This window comes from Poecilia mexicana, unplaced genomic scaffold (genome assembly GCF_051168715.1).
Source record: "Poecilia mexicana isolate PSO_F unplaced genomic scaffold, ASM5116871v1 scaffold_8, whole genome shotgun sequence".
Taxonomy (NCBI): Eukaryota; Metazoa; Chordata; class Actinopteri; order Cyprinodontiformes; family Poeciliidae; genus Poecilia; species Poecilia mexicana.
In genome coordinates this window covers 12,548,814-12,571,346 of record NW_028263377.1, presented here as the reverse complement: position 1 = coordinate 12,571,346, position 22,533 = coordinate 12,548,814, and the positions used below count along the sequence as shown (strand labels likewise).

Below are 22,533 nucleotides of genomic sequence, written 5' to 3'. Positions count from 1 at the left end.
TTTCTCCTGTCCCGACCATCGAGTCATGTACATTATCTTGTACCCTTTCCTCAGTTAACCATTTTTTACCTATTTGTTGCCTGTCCTTCCTTGACATTTGGCTATTTTCCACTTTCTCTCTCCAGTCCATCTTATATTTTTGAAACCCTTATTTATTTTCAAGCAACTCTTCCTTCAAAGCATCTCCTCCACCTGCTTTACACTCAAGCATTTAGTAGAAAATAGTGCCCCTGCATCCTTCCTAACCAACCCGATTTTTACCCTGTGAGAGGGGAGGACCACCCTTTGCACCTGTAACCCTTTAGTGCCCAGGGCGTTCTAAACTTAAAGTGGGCCCAATGCAAAGCCAGGCCAGGTCATGCTGAACTTGGCTTCCATGCCCTTCTCCTCAACAAAGCAGGTATTTTCAATTCTACCTAATCTGCATGGCTGGGATGAAGCAAAAATAGTTTGTAAGTGAGTTAACTTAGAGTTTAAGTGCTACTCTGGGTATAAACACAGAGTCAGTGGAATTAGACAATATTTGTGTTATTTCATACGTTCACTCAACTTGTACAGTGCTAAGTCAATCACTGTGAAATGTCTTAGTTGATGTTGTCTCTTAGCTGTGGCAAATGGTAGCAACATAACAGTTAATGGTTCAGTCAGTCCAGAGTTATTGTACTAAATTACTCGACTCTTTTGGGATACTTTTACCCCTTTTAATACTCGGATTCACACCCTCAATTTATTTCAAATTGACTTTTTCTACCACTATTTTTTTTTTTAATTTATTTGCTAAATGCCATTAATTTTGATTTCCCATGACCAAACCTTATTTTTTCCAAAGCTTCAACTGTTCAAAAATCAAAATATGATCAATACAGGGGCTTCAGTGGTGGTGCTCCATTTAGAAGACTGGATTTTTTCCTGGGTCATTCTCTCTGATTCATCTTTATGTGTGTTATCTTTTTACCTGCACCCTGTCCTGCCCTGTGTTTCAGTGTAATTGATTTGTCTTTCTATATGTGTACAAAATAGATCAATGCATATCATTAACTGGATCATTTAAGCTGTTTGCATTTCACGTGAGTGAGGTTTTGTGTTTGCATTTTTTTATTTTTTTTATTTTTGTCTCTCAAAGTTGCTTTCGATGCAAATGTATGAATTCATGTACGGACAGTCAGACAGGGTTTTAGCTGAGAAGTGAATTATCCAATTAATCAGGCTAAACCGCAATTGTGGTTTACAACTCTAATGAGTATTAGGTAGATGGGAACCAGTCAGACCAGACTTGCACCCATCAAGATAGCACCTTAATTTGATTTCTGGAAATCGAGCAGCACTCCAGAAAGGATCGGTAGTCTTGTTTGAGATGTTTATCGCTCCTTTAATCCAATCAGTCAGGTCTGAGAGCTGCAGTGTCGTTTGTCGCAATTGTGGCTGTCCTGGTTATTTCCAATGTCAACCCGAGGTTCTTGTCGAGACTGAAGTCAGAGCTCAGACCAATGTAAAAGAAACACATTTGCTTTTATTTCATAACATGTTAATATTAAGTGTTGAAAAAGTGTCTATAAATAGGGATTCAAATTTGTTTTCGGTTTTTAGCAACCATTTAGTCAGGCATGCCTTATTACTGAACTTTAGTGGTGACCTTTAAAGGAAATTTTAATGAACATATTTGTTTATCGTTTGTTTAGAAATATGCTTGTGAAATGTTTATGTGCATGTTTGCTTTTGCAGCAGGGGTATGTTACTTTGAAAGCTTACCGAATGAAGAGCAATCCTTATGTCCTCGTATTTTTTTCTAACTCTGTCTCTCATATGGATGTATTACCTCCTTTCTCTATGTCCCATCCGGTGTCTCTCTCCCGCCCTTTGTCTTTTTGTCGTCTCTTCCCCTTACTCTTGCTGTCTTTCACTTCTCACTCATCTCTTCCTTCGGATCACCAACAGCGGCGGCGGGTAAAGTTCTCTGTCTTGCTCAGTCTTTCTCCTCTTCATTTCCTTCTGCACTCTCGGCATCTGTTCTTCACGTCACACTCAGTTCTTCTACTCATTCATCCCTCATCACCTCTGAAACGTGTACCTTTCACCATGAAATAACTCAGCTCCAAACACATGTAAACCTCATTTTAACCTGCATCGTGTGTCAGCCGGATCACAGTGCTGCGACGCGACATTAGGCACTCATGGAAGGTTTAAAGCAAGACAGAATCAGTGAGGAAAAGACAGACAGACACCCAACAAATCTCTGCAATTTGACTTATTGCCATTTTTTATTATTATTATTAAAGGGGTGAGAATGTTGTAAAAAAAAAAAAAAAAATCTAAATTTGTTGTGAAGAGTGAAAGCTCAGCGCAGCATGCACACTTGTGCAGTCTTGCACACAAGTCAGAAATTTGTATATAACTACCAGCAGACTGCCATCTGGCCTGACAGCTGGAAGAAGTTGGCAGTTGTGTAAACAGCTGCTGTCGCTTTGGTAACCTTTAAACTTCGTCTTTTCACCCTAATTGTCAAGTGTGGTGAAAACGAAAAATAAAAGAAACATCTTTGGCGAGAGCTAAAAGAGCTTTTTAAACTACTGTAAAGTTTCCCAGCTCATAATCAGCTCACATTAGGATTCCCCTAATGCATAATTGCAGTCTAATTAATGTAACATATCATGTTTGTAGTTCTTAAATTTCATATTGTGTATGTAGAAGAGCATGACTTGGATTTAGTGTTAGGTTTTCACCAAGGTTTGTCTTGGTACTCATGAAGACCAAGGCTGAGAGCCCCTGAATATAATAGTCGATGTTTGAACATCAAAAGGCAGCTAGTCTGCCTTTTGATGTTCAAACATATATGTTCCCATATGTTCAAAAGATTAATATATGGGAGAGATGTGTATCTGATATTTAAAAAAAATATATATCTACTATGACAGAGTGACACTTTCTGAAGACTTATTTATGTCTAGCAAAGTCCACACCGCACAAAACTCTCCAGAAATAATTCTCCAAAATATACCCTTCTCCATCACTCTGGCTGCTGCTGAAAAGAAAAAGGAAAATCTTTCAGCATGGAAGCAAGGTTTCAATGCAGCATGAATAGATTTTACCATTGGCTGGGCATGTGCAAGCCAAGGCTATAGCCACATGTGTAAAGCATTGAAATACATTGCGAAGTGTTTAGCGAATAGAGTTAAACAACAGTGTTAAGACAGGATTGATAGCATGTACTATAGTTTTGAACAGACACCTAACTCTAGCATGTAGCTACAATGCCAAAGCCACACTTAGAAGTAAGGTAGTAGTGTAATAATATTATAGCAATGCTGCATGTGTTGCTATGTATTTAACCCTGACGCAGTTACTCATTGCGAGCTAACTCGAATCAGTGCCGAACAAAAGAAAAAAATTTAAAAAATGGCTGCACACGGTCATTTTGGTATGCAGAAGGCTAAGGCTGTTGTATTGCTCTTATACTGTTTAATTGATGTGTGCGCTTGTCTACGTGTCCATCTGTAGGGGTAGCAGTAAAGGAAAAGACATCAGCACTATCAAATCTTTGAGGGTTCTGCGAGTGTTGCGTCCTCTGAAGACCATTAAACGGCTTCCAAAGCTCAAGGTGTGTCCACCTAACTAATCAAACTCAAAAACGGGTGTATCATAGCTGTTCTATTTGGCAAGAGAAAGAATACAAGTTACAGATTTATGCTAAATGTAAACGGCATCTCTACTTCTTTCTGTTTTTCCGTGATCAGGCTGTGTTTGACTGTGTGGTGAACTCACTGAAGAACGTCCTGAACATCCTGATTGTCTACCTACTCTTCATGTTCATCTTTGCTGTGGTAGCTGTGCAGCTCTTCAAGGGACGTTTCTTTTACTGCACTGATGAGTCCAAAGAGTTTGAGCGCGACTGCAGGTCAGGAAGTGCCAGTGCTTTATGACAGCCTGATGCTGTTTGTCTGTGAAGTCATTTTGTTTCTTTCCGATGTCTTGAGGACATGCACCGAAGTCCAAAGACATATTCATATGAGAACAAGCCTAAGTAGTGTTTTTTGTCTTAGTGAGGATGCAATATGTGTCTTTCAGAGGCGAATATCTGGTGTATGAACGTGATAACGAAGTGAGGGCGCAGAAGCGGGAGTGGAAGAAATACGATTTCCACTATGACAATGTGGCTTGGGCCCTTCTCACCCTCTTCACTGTTTCCACTGGAGAGGGGTGGCCGCAGTAAGCTCTTATACTTATGTAAAATTGAGTAGAAAATTAAAGTTTTTTCTTTAATTTGATAACCTGATTTTTTTCCCCCCGATAGGGTGCTGAAACATTCAGTGGATGCGACCTATGAGAATCAGGGCCCGAGCCCAGGGTATCGGATGGAGATGTCCATCTTTTACGTGGTGTACTTCGTGGTCTTCCCCTTCTTCTTCGTCAACATTTTCGTTGCTCTCATTATCATCACCTTCCAAGAACAAGGAGATAAGATGATGGAGGAATACAGTCTGGAAAAGAACGAGGTAAGAAGCTAACACAGCACCGCAAATTAGCGTTATGATAATTGAATTCTTACTGTGAGTTCAGAGAACTTTTCTCTCGTCTCGGACAGAGAGCGTGTATAGATTTTGCCATCAACGCCAGGCCTCTGACACGCCACATGCCTCAGAATAAATTGAGCTTCCAGTACAAAATGTGGGAGTTTGTGGTGTCACCGCCATTTGAATATACCATCATGGCTATGATCGCGCTCAACACCGTGGTGCTAATGATGAAGGTAAGCAACAATGAGCTACACGCAGTGACATAGCCCCATAGGTGTTATCAGTGTTACAAGTACCACTAACAGAACTTTGGCTGCCTTTGTTATTTAAATAGATTTTGCCATTTGTTTTGTCTGCAATGCAGACCATGGATCTAGGAATAACATCAATCCTAGTTTAGCCATGTTTCAGTTTCAATTTTGGAAACGTCTTGACCATGTTACCTACTTTGAGCAACTAATACAAACTAATCACAATGTATTTCTCTGTACTTATACTTTTAAGCATGATATCAACATTTACACTGGAGGAGAACTTATAAGATGGGAATTTATTGAGATGATATTTGTGAAAAGTGTAAATTTCTTTTCCGGCTGGAACCTTTGTATCTGCATGTTTCTGGTAGGCCTGCCAATCAGATGCGCAGATCCTCTGTGGGCTTCTCTTGGCCCACTGGAAATAATGTATTCTTGTGTGCAATTCGTGCAAAAAGAAGAACTTGGTGTTATTACTATTATTAGTTTTAGAATCACTAACATAGACTTTAAGATAACTGCATCTTCTGGTAACCGTAAGATGTTTTGCCAAAGTGTAAAATTCAAATATTTAATGTAAAACATTTAGTCAATACAGAATAGGTCAGACTGATTCTGATGTTTGTTTATTGCATTTAATTTATTCCTAATTGAGTTTATTGCGTGTCTTTGTGTTTAGTATGATGGAGCTTCTGTCACCTACGAAGCAGTTTTAGCCAACCTCAACATAGTGTTTACTTCCCTCTTCTCCTTGGAGTGTGTCCTTAAGATCATTGCCTTTGGGGCTCTGGTGAGTGTATGTGTGTGTGTGAGCTTTTGTTTTGTAAAAATACACTGCCCTTGTGAGTTTTTGTTGAGTTTTTGAGGATAACTCGGTTATTAATGTTAACATTGTCTTCATATGGATGTAAATGCATTGTAAAAGTACAAAAGTACAAACATAATACCACTTGTATTTCTTAGCACATGTTGAAAATGCATTAAGATCCTAATGGGAACAGGTTACAAGCCTAAACCTTAACTTTAACTAGGCAATTTAAAGTCGATTAGATTGAAAATTACAATGAACTAATATAACTAATGCTGATCAAATTCATTCAGATCTGTTGTAGAAACAGTGGAAATGGACCTAAACTGATTCCTGAACAAAGATTCCCGATGTAGAAACACACATATTCATTGTTCCGCATTATTGTTTTCATTTTTGTGGAGACGACTGAGTTAAAGTTGTGCTTTACTTTTTCGTACACGGCTGCTTAAATAAAACTAACAAAAATCAAAGGGTGAATTGTGCAGTCGCTGAAACTGTGGAACAAAAAGGCAAGGAAAGAGCAAGATGTATTTTGAGCCCGAATGGTCGGTGGAGATAAAGGACAGTGTGGGAACAGCACCGTAGTAATTAGCCGAAATCGGGTGAATGACATATTGGTGATGAAAATAGAAGCAAAGATTACTCTGAGGGCGGTGATTAGACCAGAAGAGGATTTGAATCTTAGTGAGAAGGCCAGAACACAGTCAACATGGGCATCTTAAGCCTAAATAATGCCACTCCTCAGACATGTCCTTTATCAGCACATGTGTCTGTGTTTGTAGGTGTGTGTCAAGGCGGTTTAGTTTGATAGCTGCCACTAAGTGTAATGCACAGTTTGGCTGCAGGCAACCGCTAGAAAAAAAGAAGTGCTCAGAGTATCATCTGTTTGTCTTGACCAGCGCTCTGTGATTCCTTTCACACACATTAAAACCAGATATTTTTTCAGACTTTGATTTTAACTATGTATTTTTAAGCCATGTATACTCTGTATGTGATGTTATGAGGTTTGATGGTCACTGCAGCAGAATTTGTCCTTAACCTGACTACATGCCATCCATCCTGTAGACTGTCACTGATGGTCCATTTGTCCAATCTAATTTTTATCCGTTCTTGTCTGATTCTGACATGTCTTTTTTTTTTCTTCGCCACTTTCCCATTCTGCTTCTCTCTCTCTCTCTGCTGCTTTTTCTGTTCTACTTACTCTTCATCTCGAATTATTTAAACAACCCTTTTCTCTATTTTAATTTATTTCCTTTATTCATACTCGCCTTCCTTTCCAAATTCATGGGTTTTTTTTCCCTGTGTTTTATTCCACCTTGATAAATTTCTTCACATCATTTTCCACAATATCCCTCTGACGTTTTATGCCCCTATCTTTCTCCTCCCTTGCGCTCCCTCTCTTCTTTGATTTGTTCAGAACTATTTCAAAGATGCCTGGAATATTTTTGACTGTGTGACAGTTCTGGGCAGCATTACAGACATCCTGGTCACAGAGCTTGGGGTAAGTAGCAATTTTGCCATTTGTGCTCTGAAGTCGTTTCTTCTAAAAGGCCAGTATTAAATTTGAAAAAAGCCTCTGGGAGTGCAGTATACGTTAGGTGGGCTGCAGCATGTGTCAGTGAAGTTTTAAATCTGCGACTGTCCCTCGAAAACTTATACAAGCCAAGAGAATAAGGGAAGAGCGTGAGTTAGATATCATCGTTGAGTCTGGCATTGCTCAGTCATGCGTGACCGTCTCTTGAAAGTCTTATATAATTGTCCCAGTTGGTGAGATGGGGATCCAGCCAGCCAACTCCGAGCCACCGTCAGCAAGGCAGGGAGCATGCTGATGCTCTACATAGACCCAGTTAACAGCTTGTCCAAGCAGCCAGTCGTGTTATTTGCTTGTTTTAGATGTCTGATTGTCACTGCAGTCAGTGCTTCAAAGTTCCAGTAATGATCCCACTCTTAGTGTTGGCAAAGAGACACCTAAGACTATTATTTTAATAAAAATCAGTTTTCTATTTCTTTTTACAAGCACTATATAACCAAAAGTATTCACTTATGCTCTTTCACACATGTGGAAACTTCGGGGACGTTCTTATAGATTTAGTAGTAGAGCGGACACTTCCAAGAGCGCCATTTATTATGTCAGACATTGACGCCGCTGAAAAACATCACAAGCTTGTTCGGTCAGGTAGATGTCAGATGCTGTTTGTCTGTGAAGGACGTTCAAGTTCTTTCGCACCAAACTCGCCCAACCATGTCTTCGTGGCGCTTACTTTGTCCAACAGAAAGAGGCCATCCCCAAACTGCTCCTACAAAGTTGGGAGCATTTAATTGCCCAAAATGTCTTAGTTTCCTGAAGTAGTACAGATTTATTTTCCTAGAACTAAGAGGGTAAACCCAACTCTTAGAAAAAGGCACCAAACTTTACCTTTGACACAATGCAGACAGGTATGTGCTAATCTTTCTTTTTGTAACAGTGTCATTAAAAGTTAACTGTGGAATATTCAATAGCTTTAATCCTGGACTTATTGCACATGGTAACAATTCACAGAAGATGTGCTCGATTTTATGCATCTATGGCCATGCAAGTGAACGGAAAACCTGATTTGAAGGGAACAGCAAATACTTTTGGCTGTATAGTGTAAATCATATTCCTTGCTAATAGGCTATTCTGTAAGTTGTTTTTGGATTTAACATAATGTTGTTTTCATGCTAAGATCTGCAAACAAAATGAGATCAAAGATGTAAGGAGTGCAGAATGAAATTAGTCCAGGCTCGTACAAATTGAGGCGAGGATAACGCAACAGTTAAAATCCACCTTTGTACTTATAATTCCAGGGTGAAACATGTAGAAAAAAAAGATATTAAACAGATGTGCAGGCAGTTGTGATTTTAAGCAATTTGAAAAATTGAAAAAGTCGTGGTTAGATCGAGACGTCAAAGCGTTATGATGGTTGAAAACTTCTGTCTGTTGGAGCGAGAAGTATCAACACTCTGAGATACTTTGTAAAGGTTGAAATTGCTGTTGTTGAGCAGCAAAGCTTTATTTATTTATTTATTTATTTATTTATTTATTTATTTATTTTTATTTTTATTTTTTTTGTGATATGCTGCTCTTGTTGTCATACAGCAAGCATGGGTCTGAATAACAATGCAAATGTAAAAAGAAGAAAACTACTGATGCGTTTATTTTAAAAAGCTAATCATGTTGCACATCTAAATTAATGTTAATTTTGCGAGAATGCTTTGGAAGTTACTGTTTATTATCAGTGTTTTGCCGTTTCAGATTTTTATACATTTTATAAATTTTTACACATTGTATTTTGTAGAAATTTATTCAGTTTTTAATTGAAGGTATTTGGTAAAATTTTTAATTTAACTAAGAAGCGCTAAGAAAATTACTTCTATAAAGATTAATTTTAACCATGTGGGTATTTATTTATTTTCCAATTTGAGGTGATGTACCTTGAAACCCAAAACAACCAAATGCCTGTGAATAATTTATGGATAGCTGGAAGGAATCCATACAATAAAAATATATAAATATATTTTATTTTGTTATTGTTTTGTTGTTGTTGCTTTATTTCATCAGTTTTATAAACTTGTGTAAAACCTGTAATCTGACACCTGCTACTGTGCTGATTTTTTTGATGTTATGACCATTGATTTTTTGTCTTTTTTTTTTATCTTTTCACATGCTTTCTTTAAATCGTCTGCACACTTTACGACGACCTTCTGTAATCTACTTTGCCCTGTTCCCCTCTCTCTCCCCTTCGACTTGTTCCTGTGATTTCGCCCAATCAAAATGCACTATGAATCCTCTGTGTTCCACCCATGACAACCGGCTTGGTCAATCTGTCTGGTTGCTCTTGGAATCAACCAAAAATCCCCAAAAATGTGCTGCTATAAACCATATGTCTGCAACATCCACATGTAGATGGTTTGTAATTTTTTTGGAGATCTTATTTTGCTGCATGTATTTTATCGGCATCCCAGCCAGTGGTATGTTTGTGAATCGTGCATGCTTGTGATTGACTCACCCACAACACTCACTGTATATCCTTTACTGAGAACTTGAGCAGAGTTTGTAAAGGATTAAGACACTATAAACGGCTACAGACTGCTACATTCAAATATGTGAGCGTACAATATTCACATATTCACCCACACATTTGAAAGTGATTGGTAGATTTTTTTTTTTTTTTTTTTTTCTGCCAAGACAGAAAAGGTGACTCCAAAGGTTTGCACCTGGCAGAGAGAATAAGTAATGCATGATGACCCTTGCATGCCTTTGGCAGCAGCTCTTTATTTTTACAACACACACACACAAACACATACACACTCACAGAGCAATGGACTAAATGCCGTACAGTAACCTGCATGTGCTGCTGCCAGGTCCTCTTCAGTTTCAAATAGCTGTCTTTTGTTATGTTATCTGATAAACAGTGGAAACACACATTCTGTAAGATGTTATATAATCAAGAAAATCGAATAAAAGCAACAAAATCCAACGTAACTCTTTTTTTTTTAGTGCAAATGTGAAAACTTAAGAAATGATTTAAAAAAGTTGTGGTTCTGTTGCTCTTATTTGATGGTGACATCAGTACAATGTCTATTTGACTTCTTCAGCCTAGCCTGTGCATGAGCTGCTGTAAAATCTGCTTTGTTTCCTTCTGCATGCTTTGTACTCGTCATGCTTTACAATTTGCATTTTTGCCTTGAGAGAATTAGTGCATTTGGTTGTCTTTGAAAGAAAATGTCCTGACAGTCCTGCACTCAAACTGTTCACCTTCTCTGCCACAACTACTAATAACATATCCCTAATTGGATGAAGCTAGTTAGATTTGAATGTTTTTCTTGTTTGTCCCCCCCTCCCCCCCCTGGTGTGTTGCATTGTTTTGTTTGCCCGATCTACTGGATATGAAGAGCTTGTTGGAGCCTTGCTGACTTGAGTTTGGTTTGCTTTGACTTGTATGACTCTGTATTATTTCATTTCTATTTACTTTAAATCTGCATTAATTTGAGTTTTGTTTTTGTTTCTCTCCCCGTTTTATGTTTTTCGTCATTTTAGATATGGCACAACTTGCTGCAAAACTAACCACTGTTTCATTTTATTCTCACCCCACTTCCTCCTTCCTGTCCCTCTTTTCTGTCCCTCTTTGACTTCCCTCTCCTTGTCGCTTCCTATCTTCAACCTCCCCGTCTCTCTTTATCTCTGGTCATGATGTGGCTCCACTGTAGGATAATTTCATCAACTTAAGTTTCCTAAGGCTGTTCAGAGCAGCTCGTCTCATCAAGCTGCTGAGGCAGGGAGAAACCATCCGCATCCTGCTCTGGACCTTTGTTCAGTCGTTCAAGGTTTGCTTCAAATTACCCTAAGACTCTATGCGTTTATTTTTGAGAACGTAAACATTGTCATATATACATCATAGCTTTTAAAAGCTATAGACTTAGCATTAAAATGTTCTATGGCAAGCACATTTTTTTAATAGTCACTGTTTTGAATCCTGCTATTGATGAATCTCACTCAGTGACTAAAGAAAATCCAATAAATAAAACCGTATCTCATCAGCGTGTTTCACTTTTCGCAGCTAATCATAGTCAGTCCCTCCCCTTAAATAAGATGCCCCCAAATTCATACTTACACAAACATGTGTGAATGCCATTTTCCATGTGCGCACTTAACATTGTAGATTTCTTAAAGATAATTCTTCTCAAGACAAATTAGAGCATTTTTAGGTGTCAGTTCAAGACACCTATTAAATTTGTCCTGTTAATTGTAGCAGGATTTTGATGCAGAATGTCTCCTAGACGTTAGAACGAGATAAATTAATCCTAGCTTTGCAAATGTATTTTCAGGATATCTAAAACGTGAAAAAAGGAAACCTGTGGCAGGTATTCCAAATATTGTTTTCAGTTTTAAATTTTCAATGAAATTAAATAATTAGCAGGTAGAAAATGTGTCTATACTCGTACTGTAAACGAGTTGTTCGCTGTTATCTTGCCACAAGACTCTGTCGTTGAGACTTCTGCGTACATATCACATCCACGCTGCAGATGAGAAGCAGGAAATAAATGTTTATCCGAAGCTGAATTTAGCTTCATGAAAAGGAAGGAAAAATGGTTTATCTGAATGTTAATGATGTTTGAAAATCACATATCATTAATTAGCATAAGATGGAATTTCTTCTTGATTTCTAACAAGGGTAAAGTACGCACATCTGTTGTGATTTCTGTCTTTAAATGTTCAAATCTTCACACTGGTGAAAATCTTAATTTAGTTTTAACTAATTATTTCATATCAAGAGATTCCCAATTTTTCAGTATTCTATAGGTGATGGTAGTCTGTGTGTTTTACATATTTTGAATTCTTGTCATCTCTGTTCCTCCTTAGGCACTCCCTTACGTCTGCCTTCTCATTGCCATGCTGTTTTTCATCTACGCCATAATCGGGATGCAGGTGGGTGACACCCTTCACCTTACTTTTCCCTGCAGCGCTTTGAAGATGCATTTAATATATTTTACTTTTGTGAATTTATAGCATGGGGCAATGAGATTTGATGCAAGCTCCAAAGGGGAATAGCATAACAGTCATAGTCTCAACATCATGTGTTTTTTTTTTTTAATATATTAATAATATGACTTTGTTTGGCAGCTCTTTGGGAATATTGCTATTGAAGAAGATGGAGAGAGTGCCATCAACCAACACAACAACTTCAGGACCTTTGTGCAGGCTTTGATGCTTCTCTTTAGGTGATTATTTGCACGTGTTTGGGATCCACAGAAAGAAGTGGACGCCCTGATCGTAACGCTTGCACTTTGTGTAGACGCTCCTGCTTTGCTAAAGATCTCGATTTTGTGCACTTGAAGGAGCGCGACGGGAGAGGCGTGGCATGAGATCATGCTGGCTTGTCTGGGGGGTAAGGAGTGCGACATCAATTCAGGAAACACAGGGCCAGAGTGTGGAAGCCAGATGTCCTACCTCTACTTTGTCTCCTTCATCTTCTTCTGTTCGTTCTTGGTGAGCACGCACTGTGAGGTTTAACAGTCACATCCTGCCAGTGGAGGAAAATCACGATGTTTTACAGAATCATTTACACCTCTTTGCAACCACAAACATGTACTAATTTACTGGATGATGTATGTACATGACACGACAACATGTAGAAGAGGATATACTGCTGTGTTTGGTAGAGAAATGCAACTCCGTCTTAAAACACACGGTGGTGGCTGGATCGTGCTGTGGATACTCTTTTCTTTAGTTGGGACGATTATTTTTCTCACTTGATCAAGACATGCCAATTCAATTTCACAAACACTCTCTATTCAGTCTGGCTGTACTTATGCTATTTTGCCAGAAACGAATAGGCAGAAATTTCCATTTTTAGATGTGCAAAGGTGACAGAGAGAAGCCTTAAAGGTTTTGCAGCTAATTGCTACAAAATACAGTTCAACAAAGTATTGAATCGGAGGGGAAAAGCATGAAAAAACATATATTTGGGTTGGTAGTCCAGCTGCAGAACTTATTTGACTGATTGTAAGATACCTCTTGTCAAATTGAATGCTTAACTTTTCTTTCTTCTACCTGTGGGTTCATATGCCTACACGTGCAGATGCTGAATCTGTTTGTAGCCGTCATCATGGACAACTTTGAGTACCTGACCAGAGATTCATCTATTCTGGGACCTCACCACCTTGATGAGTATGTAAGGATATGGGCCGAGTATGATCCTGCTGCCTGGTGAGTGCTAACATGCCTACACCCAGCTCCAACGAAACACAAAGCTTGTAGAATCGCACACATCAAGTTACCACATTCAGATCTGTTAAATTGTTACCTTTATGTTCTAACCAGTTTGCTCACACAGGGACTCTCTCCAGGGTCTGCGGTCACCGCAGAGTAACTCTGTGACCGCTTTTTCTCTCTGGTAAAAAGAAATTCTGATTCGCAAATGTCTTTATAGGGAATTAAGCTGTTAAAGCTGCAGTAGGGAGCTCTGAGGAAAATGTGGACTTGATCTCAAACATCTTGAACAAGCACCCCTCCCCCCCAGTTGCTCTCTGTTGCGCCACAGCCGATAACTTGACAAACTGTTGGTTTTCCTGTAACGTTAGGTTGCTTCGTCACTATCAGGGCAGCTGCAGCACACTGCTAATCTTGAGCTAAAGGGTGTGAGCAGCACATACACGAGCACGACTGGCAATACTAAGACATTCCTCCTGGGTCAGATTGGGTATTTCTGACTGGAAGAAGTGTGTTTCTGCACACTGCTCCCTACTGCAGCTTTAAGATCCAAGTGCTCAGCTTGTCACAACAAAGTGAAGCTCTTGCCAAATAGCTGCCTATGTGTGTAACCACATGGGACCCCTGGTTATCTCCACCACACAGAGCATCCCTTAATTTCTCCTCTCCTGCCCTCCTCCTTCCCGAGATATATCTTTTACCCGTTTCTAAATCTCCTCCCTCTACTGGAAACGGCATACTGGCAAAAACTTAACGTGGCAGTGTCTCTCCTCCACACCAACCTAATATCTGCTGTAGACATGCTAAGTTTCAAGGTATCTGTATTCCAGATTTTGTGTGTTTCCTTATGCTGTCCTGCAAACTGTTTAACTGTTAAGAAGTAAAAAAAGACTTGAGGAGCCAAAACCAAAAATGTTTGAGAATAGCCTTGAGACCTCTTATCCAGTCAGCTTACGAATGGATGCATTTGTTCAGTGAATAACTAGCCGCCGATTGAAAAGACTTGCTTTTTCAGCAAACATGTAGAGAGACAAATTCCAGGAAGCAACAACAAATAGCTAACACTAAACATGTATTTAAGAGGGAGGGACTCCTCACATCAAAAGCAGCTATTAAGCAATTATCAAGCGCATACTTTCCTAGTCTCTGTGCTGTTTCTTGAATCGTATTGTTTATTCGCTGCGACTCTTTAGCCAGATATCAAGGGCTTGTTTTATGAAAGCTACACATAAAAGATCCCTTGCACTGAAGTGATGTTTTTTTGTAATTTATCTTATCTCAAGGATCATTTTTACAACACTGTAAAGTCTTTTCTTGTTCTTGTCGATCTTGTGTTCTTGCTCCCAATGTCCTCTCTTCTCTCTTGATGTTACCCCCCCCCCACCCTGTTTGTGTCCATGTTTAACTCCCCTGTATTCTTCTTGCAGCGGGCGCATACATTATAAGGACATGTACAGTTTATTACGAGTTATCGACCCGCCTCTTGGCTTAGGAAAGAAATGCCCCCATAGGGTGGCCTGCAAGGTTTGACTCTCATTCAAATGAAACCTTCTCAACCACACTTGCTAGCCACGGCATCCAGGAATGGATTGAATGCTGCTTTTGTTTTTGATTTGTTTTTTTTTTGTTTTTTTTTTTTGGTCTCTTAGTTTGTTCTCTTTATTTTTTTCATTTCAACTTCTTTTCCACCATTATCGACTTGCATTCTGAACTGCTGAGAGAATGTGCAGGACAATGCAGACACCTAGAGAAGCATGTTAAATGCACAAAATGAAAACTTTAAGATGTTTTGCCATTATAAACTGGATCTTTTTTCTGTTTGTTTTTGTATTTCTTTTGACTATCTTTGATTTTTTAATTTTTTTATTTTTTGCTTGCTGTGGAGCCATGGCTTTAATGTAGCAAGCTACGGTTGTCCACTGTAGTGTTGCATTGTTCTTGGTTTTGGGGGTTTTAGGGGAACAACAGAAACTGCATTGACACCCCTTCCTCTTCCTCCCTTCTCTGATCAGAGCAGACACAGCTTGTTGCCTTCTGTCAAGCTTTGCTCTGCCTTTCTTTGGAAACGCGCACAAACACACGGCGACAAACATACTGAACACACACCGACATGCGGAAGCAAGATTCAGTGTTTACTGAACATGATTCTGCTTTTTGATGGTTTTTTTGAAGGGTGATTTTTATATTTAGCATAAATAGCCAATGTTAAATATCAATTAAAGATACTAAAACATCATTAATTCATCGTTATTTAAGCCACCAAAACCAGTAGATAAAAAATTTCAAAGAGAGCGATAAAGTATTGTTGATAAATTCTTGCAAATTCTGTCACTGCCTAAATTCCTTTGTTCAAAATTCATCTAAAACACTACTAAGAAATGTAGAACATTAAAATAAATGTTTAGCAAAAGAAATTTTAAAAACCTGGCTACAGAAAGCATACTCTTGTTTTTAGAGAGATTGTAGACCTGCACAGTATATTGAAAACTTGTCGCCATTCCAACATCAGTGTTAGTAAAATTGTCAGTGCAAAAGGCTGCTTGAACTACTATTTAATTCAGTGTAAGGTTGAAAAACACTTATATTGTTAAAGAAAACCGAGGACTACGAAACGGCTTTGCAAGCCATGGACAAGAAAAGAGGCAATGATCTTGAAAATAACTGAGCACAAAGTTGCCGGCTCACGGCTGTCTTGGGTTGCAGCTTACCTAAAATCACAGCAAGTACAACAATGATGAGTATCAGGAGTTGAAAACATTAAGGTAGTCCATAACTATAAATTCAAAATGACTTGATTGAAGGGTTTGAGGAGACTTCGAGATTGTGCTATTGGATTAAAAAAAAAAAAAAATCCTGCCCAGTTGAGTGATGCCTAATTTTCCTCGACAAAATATAAATGGAGACATCTTTTAAGGTAGAGATGATAAACACATCACAATTTTGAGTCTTAGAAACGAAACTTTTTCTTTTTTAATCTTTTGCATAGAAAAACCTATCTATATGCTCAACCTAGTAGAAACATGACTAAATCCCAGCCTCCAGCTTTTATTTGCTGCCTCCTTTTGGTCTCACGTTCGAGATGAGAAATATTTTACCTCGAAAAACCCGCACTCCCACAGACTCTCTAAGTCAAAAGCGTGTCCTCCTCGCTGTCTATTTTTATTTGTTTTTGGTGAATTTCCTCCCACCTTCTCTTGTATCTTTCTAATATCCTATTTTCTATTTTCAAATCTATACTTTAACTTCATCTACTTTCTGCCTCTCTCTCTCCCTCTCCTGATTTGGTAACGGGGTGGTGGCACTGGCTGATGATACAGTGGCAGGATCAGTTGCAGGGAAATGTATGACATGCTGAGACACATGAGTCCTCCGCTGGGCCTAGGAAAGAGGTGTCCGGCACGGGTGGCCTACAAGGTCAGAAAGACCCACCCCCCCCACGTCTCTACCAAAGCATTTCTTATGGGTGTCGTGGGGATTCGGGGGTGGTCTGTAAGGGAGGGATCAGGGATTTAAGCGCTCAACGTGGTGTAAACTTTAGTGTCGTTTCTTTGGTTTTGTTTCTGTTCCTTTTCGTGGAAAACTTTGGGTCGGCTGGTCGATGTTGTGGCCTTTGTGTGGTGGTGTGGAACTGGTGGGCGCAGGTTGCAGGAAAGATACTTCGAAGGGTTCCAGGCGGGGCGAGGGGATGTGGCGTATCCGCAGGAGGGGACGTGAAAGAGGGACCCTCTCAGCTCGTTTGCACTGGACAGGCAAGCTCACAAACACATACATAAAGATCAATGTCATCTTTTTTTTTTTTCTCCTTTTTTTCCCCCCCCAAATATTGAGATGACGATATTATGCGAAAAGGTTAATAACCCAAACTTTTTATGGAAGGGGACCCCAATAAAAAATCGCACTCGTATCGGACGGTATGCGTGTGCAACAGGGCTTGGAAGGTCCACCAGACTTAACGTCCTCTGACTCGCTCCCTCCTGCGGATGAGGCCCATTCTCGAACATACACACTCACATATACACAGAAACACAGGGAATTAGGTCACATCAACCTACACATAGATATTTTCTGCTATGTCTCATGGTAGAGAGAGCAGGAGGGCTTGTGTCAGTGATGTGTTTTCCTCAGGGAGCCTTTGGTTGCCATTCAGAAGCCGTTCTTTTTTCAGTCACCCTTCATGTAGCAGTGGCAGCTCCAAGCCCCCGAGCAGCCTTTTTTTTTTCTTTTTCTATCTGCAAGTCCTATCCCTTCTTCGTCCTTTGGTTCTGTCGTCAATGCAGTTCTATTCTGTTTCCAGCCCCCTTTCATCTCTGAATATTGCTGCTCCCCTCCCCACACATACGCTCACCTGCCTTCTGCACGGCCGACGACCACCCACTGCCACTGTAGTTTTCTTGTTTTTTTTTTTTTGTTTGTTTGTTTCTTTTGTCCCTCTGCACACGCCCTGTTTGTCAAATACCACAGACACAAAGAGTCACTCGTGAAATATTTTCCGAAACAGAAGCGTACAGAATGGTAATCACATCCGTGTGAGCATATGTTCCCCTCACTCCTCCCGTGATCGGCTCCCATGAGAAATCACTGGCAGATCACTGTAAGCTTCCCGGGGGGGGCAGCTAGCCAAACAGCCTCTAGGCACAGGAGACCATTTCCATTCCCAACCATCGCTCCTTCATCAACAGACTTTGGGCAAATAGTGATGACATTTTACTGTATTTACCGCTCCACACTGAATGGGACTTCGGCACAGTTGCAATATTAATAATGTGTCATTCCTTTGCCCACTTTATTTCCAGAGGCTAATTAATATTCGCATCGAGATTATTGTCTTATTGGGCCATTTCCCTCAGTGGAAACCTAACCTCACAAATAAAAGTAGAGATCAATACTATTTGACCCGTACAGTTTAAGCTCTGTTGGTCTCTCTCTCAGTTATTTTCCATTGTTTCATCGGATGCACCATCACCATGTCCCTTTCTGTCTGTCAGCGTCTTGTTCTCAAACTACATTTCTTTGCAAATGTATTGGTACCACTTGAACTCTTTCACATTTGTTGGTACTACAGTCACTACCTTAATTGTATTTTACTATGTTTGTATTGTACACTACAAAAACAAAGTAGTGTACATTAGCAAAATGGAAGGTAGATAAGTAGTTTTCCACGTACTTTGTAACTCCAAATCTGAAAAATGTGGCTTGGTTATGTTCAGTCCACCTGAGTCTTTGTTCTTTATTGAAAAATAGGCCACACTCAGCCAGAAAGGATAGATGGAGAACATATATGAACTGCAAATTTCAAGTCTTGCCAGAGACTATCAGTTAGATTTAGTTTTGGACTTTGACTGAGCCGCTCTGCCAATGAATATAGTACAGTACAGCCAAGAATCAAGTCCTGCACTATGCAAGTTTATCTGTTCCTTCAAGACTTTTGCTGCAGCTATGTCATACTATTTTCATACTGAACAGTATTTCATGTCCAAAACCTGCTACGCTCAGGTGGACTAAAAGCAAATGGTAGGTAGTTTTAAAGGGAGATACATAAAAATGCATGCCATATCTTCCAGATCATTTTTTTATGAAATAACCTTTGCTTCCATTTCCATTGTGCACTGCTCTGTGTTGCTCTTACAATTACAAACCCGATGAAATTCCTTGGAAGTTTGTGGTTGAAATATGGCAAAATGTGAAAGAGTTTTCAAGGCTTTAAAAGCGTCCTTCCTGATAGAAAGGAAATGCGTAACCCTTCTGTTCTCCTACCTAACAACACAACATGCGCTTTGCGCATGGTCTAATCCGATAATCTGTCCTTTAAATGTTATCATGTGACCATTTCCATACATGTGTTTTCAATCCAAGCTTCGCTTGAAAATTTCAACCCAGTTCACAAAACGGCGATATAGTTAGCTCTTTTGCTTTTCACTGTTGACTATCTCTCTCTCTCTGGAGGAAAGACATCAGAACCTTCAGGCAGGACTGCTTTATACACATACCGCCAACCAATAATGGCTTCTGTTTTTCTGCTTCTTTTTAAATGTATTCTTTTTTTCTCTTTTTTTGTTCTTTTGTTTTTGGTCACTTCTTTTTCTTACCTCTTCAGCACCAAATGATTTTTTTCTAATTCTGTCGTCTCTCTCTCCCGAACTTTACTTTTCAGTTAAAAACTTTCTGCCATTTCACGTTTCACTTTATATCCCCTACATGTGTTTAGCTTACCCAAAAAGTTACATATTTATGTACAAAAATAATTCATCCATGGTGAGCTTTTCTTGATTTTTCTCTTCCCAATTTTCAAAAAACAAAACAAAAAAAAAAACACTGCTCTCTCTCACCTATTAACCCTCTTAACCTTAATCCGTTTTTCACACACTAGATCTCAACGTCTAAAATTTTTGTGCAGCAGATTACTCATCTGTGTTAATACAATTACATTGTCTTTTCTCGTTTATTATACCAACAACCACATTGAAACAACTCAAGATCATTCCAATGTCACCAGCAGTGACTTTCTGTTCACAGCTACTCGGCTGCTTGTCCTGTGAGACATTTTGTGTGTGCGCTGCATGCTTGCATGGGGACTGTATGTGCAAGAAGGACTTGGGGAAAGATGGAAAAATGTAGATGCACTTAGAATGGAATGTGCGCGGGGAATGCATGACGCAATGCATGCAAGGGTTTTTCACCCTTTCGTCGTCTTTTTCCACCAAAACACACACGAGCATCGTGCAGTGAGTTGGTGTCTGTCTTTGTGTTGTCCTCTTCTAATGCTAGTCAATGAGACCCATAGAAGGTCAAACCAATAAACACAAAAAACAACGTGATTTATTCCTGTAATTTCTCCCATAGTTTGTTTTTGGTTTATTGGTTTATCAGCTGGTCTCAGTTGTTTTTACTGTGAACCTCCAAACCTTGAGGGGGAGCTCTAGGTAACACTGGGCACTGCTCAGCCTGTAATGCTCATTTGTTAAACCAACCTGCGATTACTTTTGATCAAAGTGATCCTTATGAAACAAATGAGTGACTCTTTGAAATTCTTTAATGCAACAAAAGTAGCTCAAATATGTTTACTGGGATTTCTCACAGAAAAGTCTGAGCCATTACAGGTAGAGTTAGTTCCTACTATATAAGCTGTGCAAAGCTCCTTCAATCTGAGGACCCTTGCCCTTCCCCCCTTCCCAGCTCCCCTTCCAACCACAAACCTTGTGGTCCTGTCACCTGGAGGTTCCACAAACACTTCCTTTACTTCCCAAATTTTCTCACTGCTCACCTTAATTGGCTTCCTCACAGAGACTACTTCGTATGGATCTACCTGTGGGTGACGACAACTCGGTCCACTTCAACTCCACACTCATGGCTTTGATCCGCACAGCTCTGGATATCAAGATTGCAAAGGGTATGAAACGTTTGGAATTACTTTGTCACGAGGTTACATCTAGCAGCTTATGAGACGCGACGACATTCGGTCAAGAGATTTTTGCAATGGGCGGGCTTGATTTAAAACCCAAATTTTGAAAACGCTTGCATTTTCCGTTTTTATAAATAAGAGTTTCAAAATTTTCAAAATGTTAAATTTGCCTTGTCATCATCCTGAAGGCGTGCTCACAATCAGCGGAACAATCTCGACAACGGGGACCGTTGAAGTCCGCCCACCAATACCATGTCCCAATACACTTTTAGAGGAAGTCAGAAACCCAAAACCACTACGCGCTTTATTATACATACAATAACTTTGCTTGTATTTTAAGTTTTAATGGTGTTTGGGCACAAAGTGCAGCCAGAAATGGGGAAATACCCCCAAACATATCTCTAACCCTTTGGTTCCAGAACTCCATCTGCAACATGTAGTGTGACAGATTGTGATTGATGATTGGGGAGGGCCTCTCGAGTTTATTGTGTGTGTTTATGATCTGAGTGGATCAAATGCAGTCCGGACTCAATGAAAACTACCCTGTGAAATAATAGCTCTGAAGCCTACTTTTATGTTGTTAGCGGCTTACGCTGAAGCAATTGCAGCGTTCTCACTGCGTAAATGTTGTCTGCGTAAATGTTGTCTGCCGCACTGTCACCGTTTCTTTTTTTTTACTATAGAGTTCTGAAAATGGGCCCAGATAAATGATTTAAACATGGTTAGGGATTCCTCTGTCCTTTTATAACCTGTTATCAATGTTTTTTGTGAACAGACTCCGTCAATGCAACCCACCTTACTTTAAAATAAGAGTCACAAAAGGTGCCAAGCTTAAATTGCACACTTTCAAATCTGAACTTCATAATAATAGCTTGCACTTACTTTAGAAGACAAAGTTCCACGCTGCACGTTGTCTAAAATATTTCCTAGACTTTCATTTACATTCAATTTTCAGCCTTGTTAGTTGTTGGAAATATTTTCCATTTGATTCTCGTAAGACGTAATGTCTTTATGTCTTACGTCGTACAATCTGGTCTGTAGATTGTACGACGTATTCAGGATTTTACGACTTAAAATTGAAAGAGTACCAGATGGAGTCACAAACTGAACCAATCCTAACTACCGTCTTACTAATAAACACTTTCTTTCTTTTTGTCTGTCTCCTTGTTTGTATGTGGTGTGTGTTCCTTTTTTATATAAATTATTTTTGTTTCTTTGGACGAATAATGCGTTCTTGTGTGTTAAACATTTTAAACAACATTATTGGTTTTGTACTCGCATGTTGGATGCATGCATTGGTCTTGCTACGAATATGTCTAGGTGGCATTGACAAGCATCAGATGGACGCGGAGCTGAGGAAAGAGATGATGGCGATATGGCCCAACCTCTCCCAGAAAACTTTGGATTTGCTGGTCACACCGCACAAGGGTAAGTCTCAGAGTGCTGGTGCGGACACAGATTTGTGGCTCGGTCCAGCCACCTTATGGCACCCAGTGCTCCAACGATGATTCACTTCACACCACCTGAGGTCCGCTTTTCTCAGTCAGTCTCTCTCTCTTTCTGTCTCTGTCTCGGCTGCACCCTCTGAATCAGCTGGCAGATCCCTAAACACAAATTAACGCACCTCCACCAAATAAGCAAACGCATAAAAACACAACTCTGCACACGCACACACACAAAAAAAGAAACACATACAAACGACACCATATCTCCTATTTCTTACTTTATCTGTGCCTGAAATCAGAGGGTGTCATACTATAGATAAACTCTCTATAGATGTCTTTTCACTCCAGGCAGCCAGAGCTCGAGTCTAAATGTGAAGTTCT

At 39.6% G+C, this 22,533-nt stretch overlaps 1 protein-coding gene across 3 annotated transcripts in view; it reads left to right on the top strand.

Annotated features, from left to right (window-relative positions):
* cacna1aa (calcium voltage-gated channel subunit alpha1 Aa) overlaps positions 1–22,533 on the top strand; it is a 94,423-nt gene that overhangs the window by 53,346 nt on the left and 18,544 nt on the right. For 2 of the 3 annotated variants that reach the window (XM_014997077.2, XM_014997060.2), the window contains exons 27-43: positions 1,936–1,944; positions 3,496–3,595; positions 3,732–3,892; positions 4,063–4,203; positions 4,289–4,490; positions 4,580–4,744; positions 5,445–5,555; positions 6,994–7,077; positions 9,502–9,504; positions 10,806–10,922; positions 11,959–12,024; positions 12,220–12,317; positions 12,435–12,585; positions 13,178–13,305; positions 14,736–14,832; positions 20,590–20,695; positions 22,028–22,135. In XM_014997077.2, coding sequence (XP_014852563.2) covers positions 1,936–1,944; positions 3,496–3,595; positions 3,732–3,892; positions 4,063–4,203; positions 4,289–4,490; positions 4,580–4,744; positions 5,445–5,555; positions 6,994–7,077; positions 9,502–9,504; positions 10,806–10,922; positions 11,959–12,024; positions 12,220–12,317; positions 12,435–12,585; positions 13,178–13,305; positions 14,736–14,832; positions 20,590–20,695; positions 22,028–22,135 — 1,847 coding nt within the window. The remainder of the gene's footprint in view (positions 1–1,935; positions 1,945–3,495; positions 3,596–3,731; positions 3,893–4,062; positions 4,204–4,288; positions 4,491–4,579; positions 4,745–5,444; positions 5,556–6,993; positions 7,078–9,501; positions 9,505–10,805; positions 10,923–11,958; positions 12,025–12,219; positions 12,318–12,434; positions 12,586–13,177; positions 13,306–14,735; positions 14,833–20,589; positions 20,696–22,027; positions 22,136–22,533) is intronic. The other variant, XM_088008270.1, reaches the window with a different exon arrangement.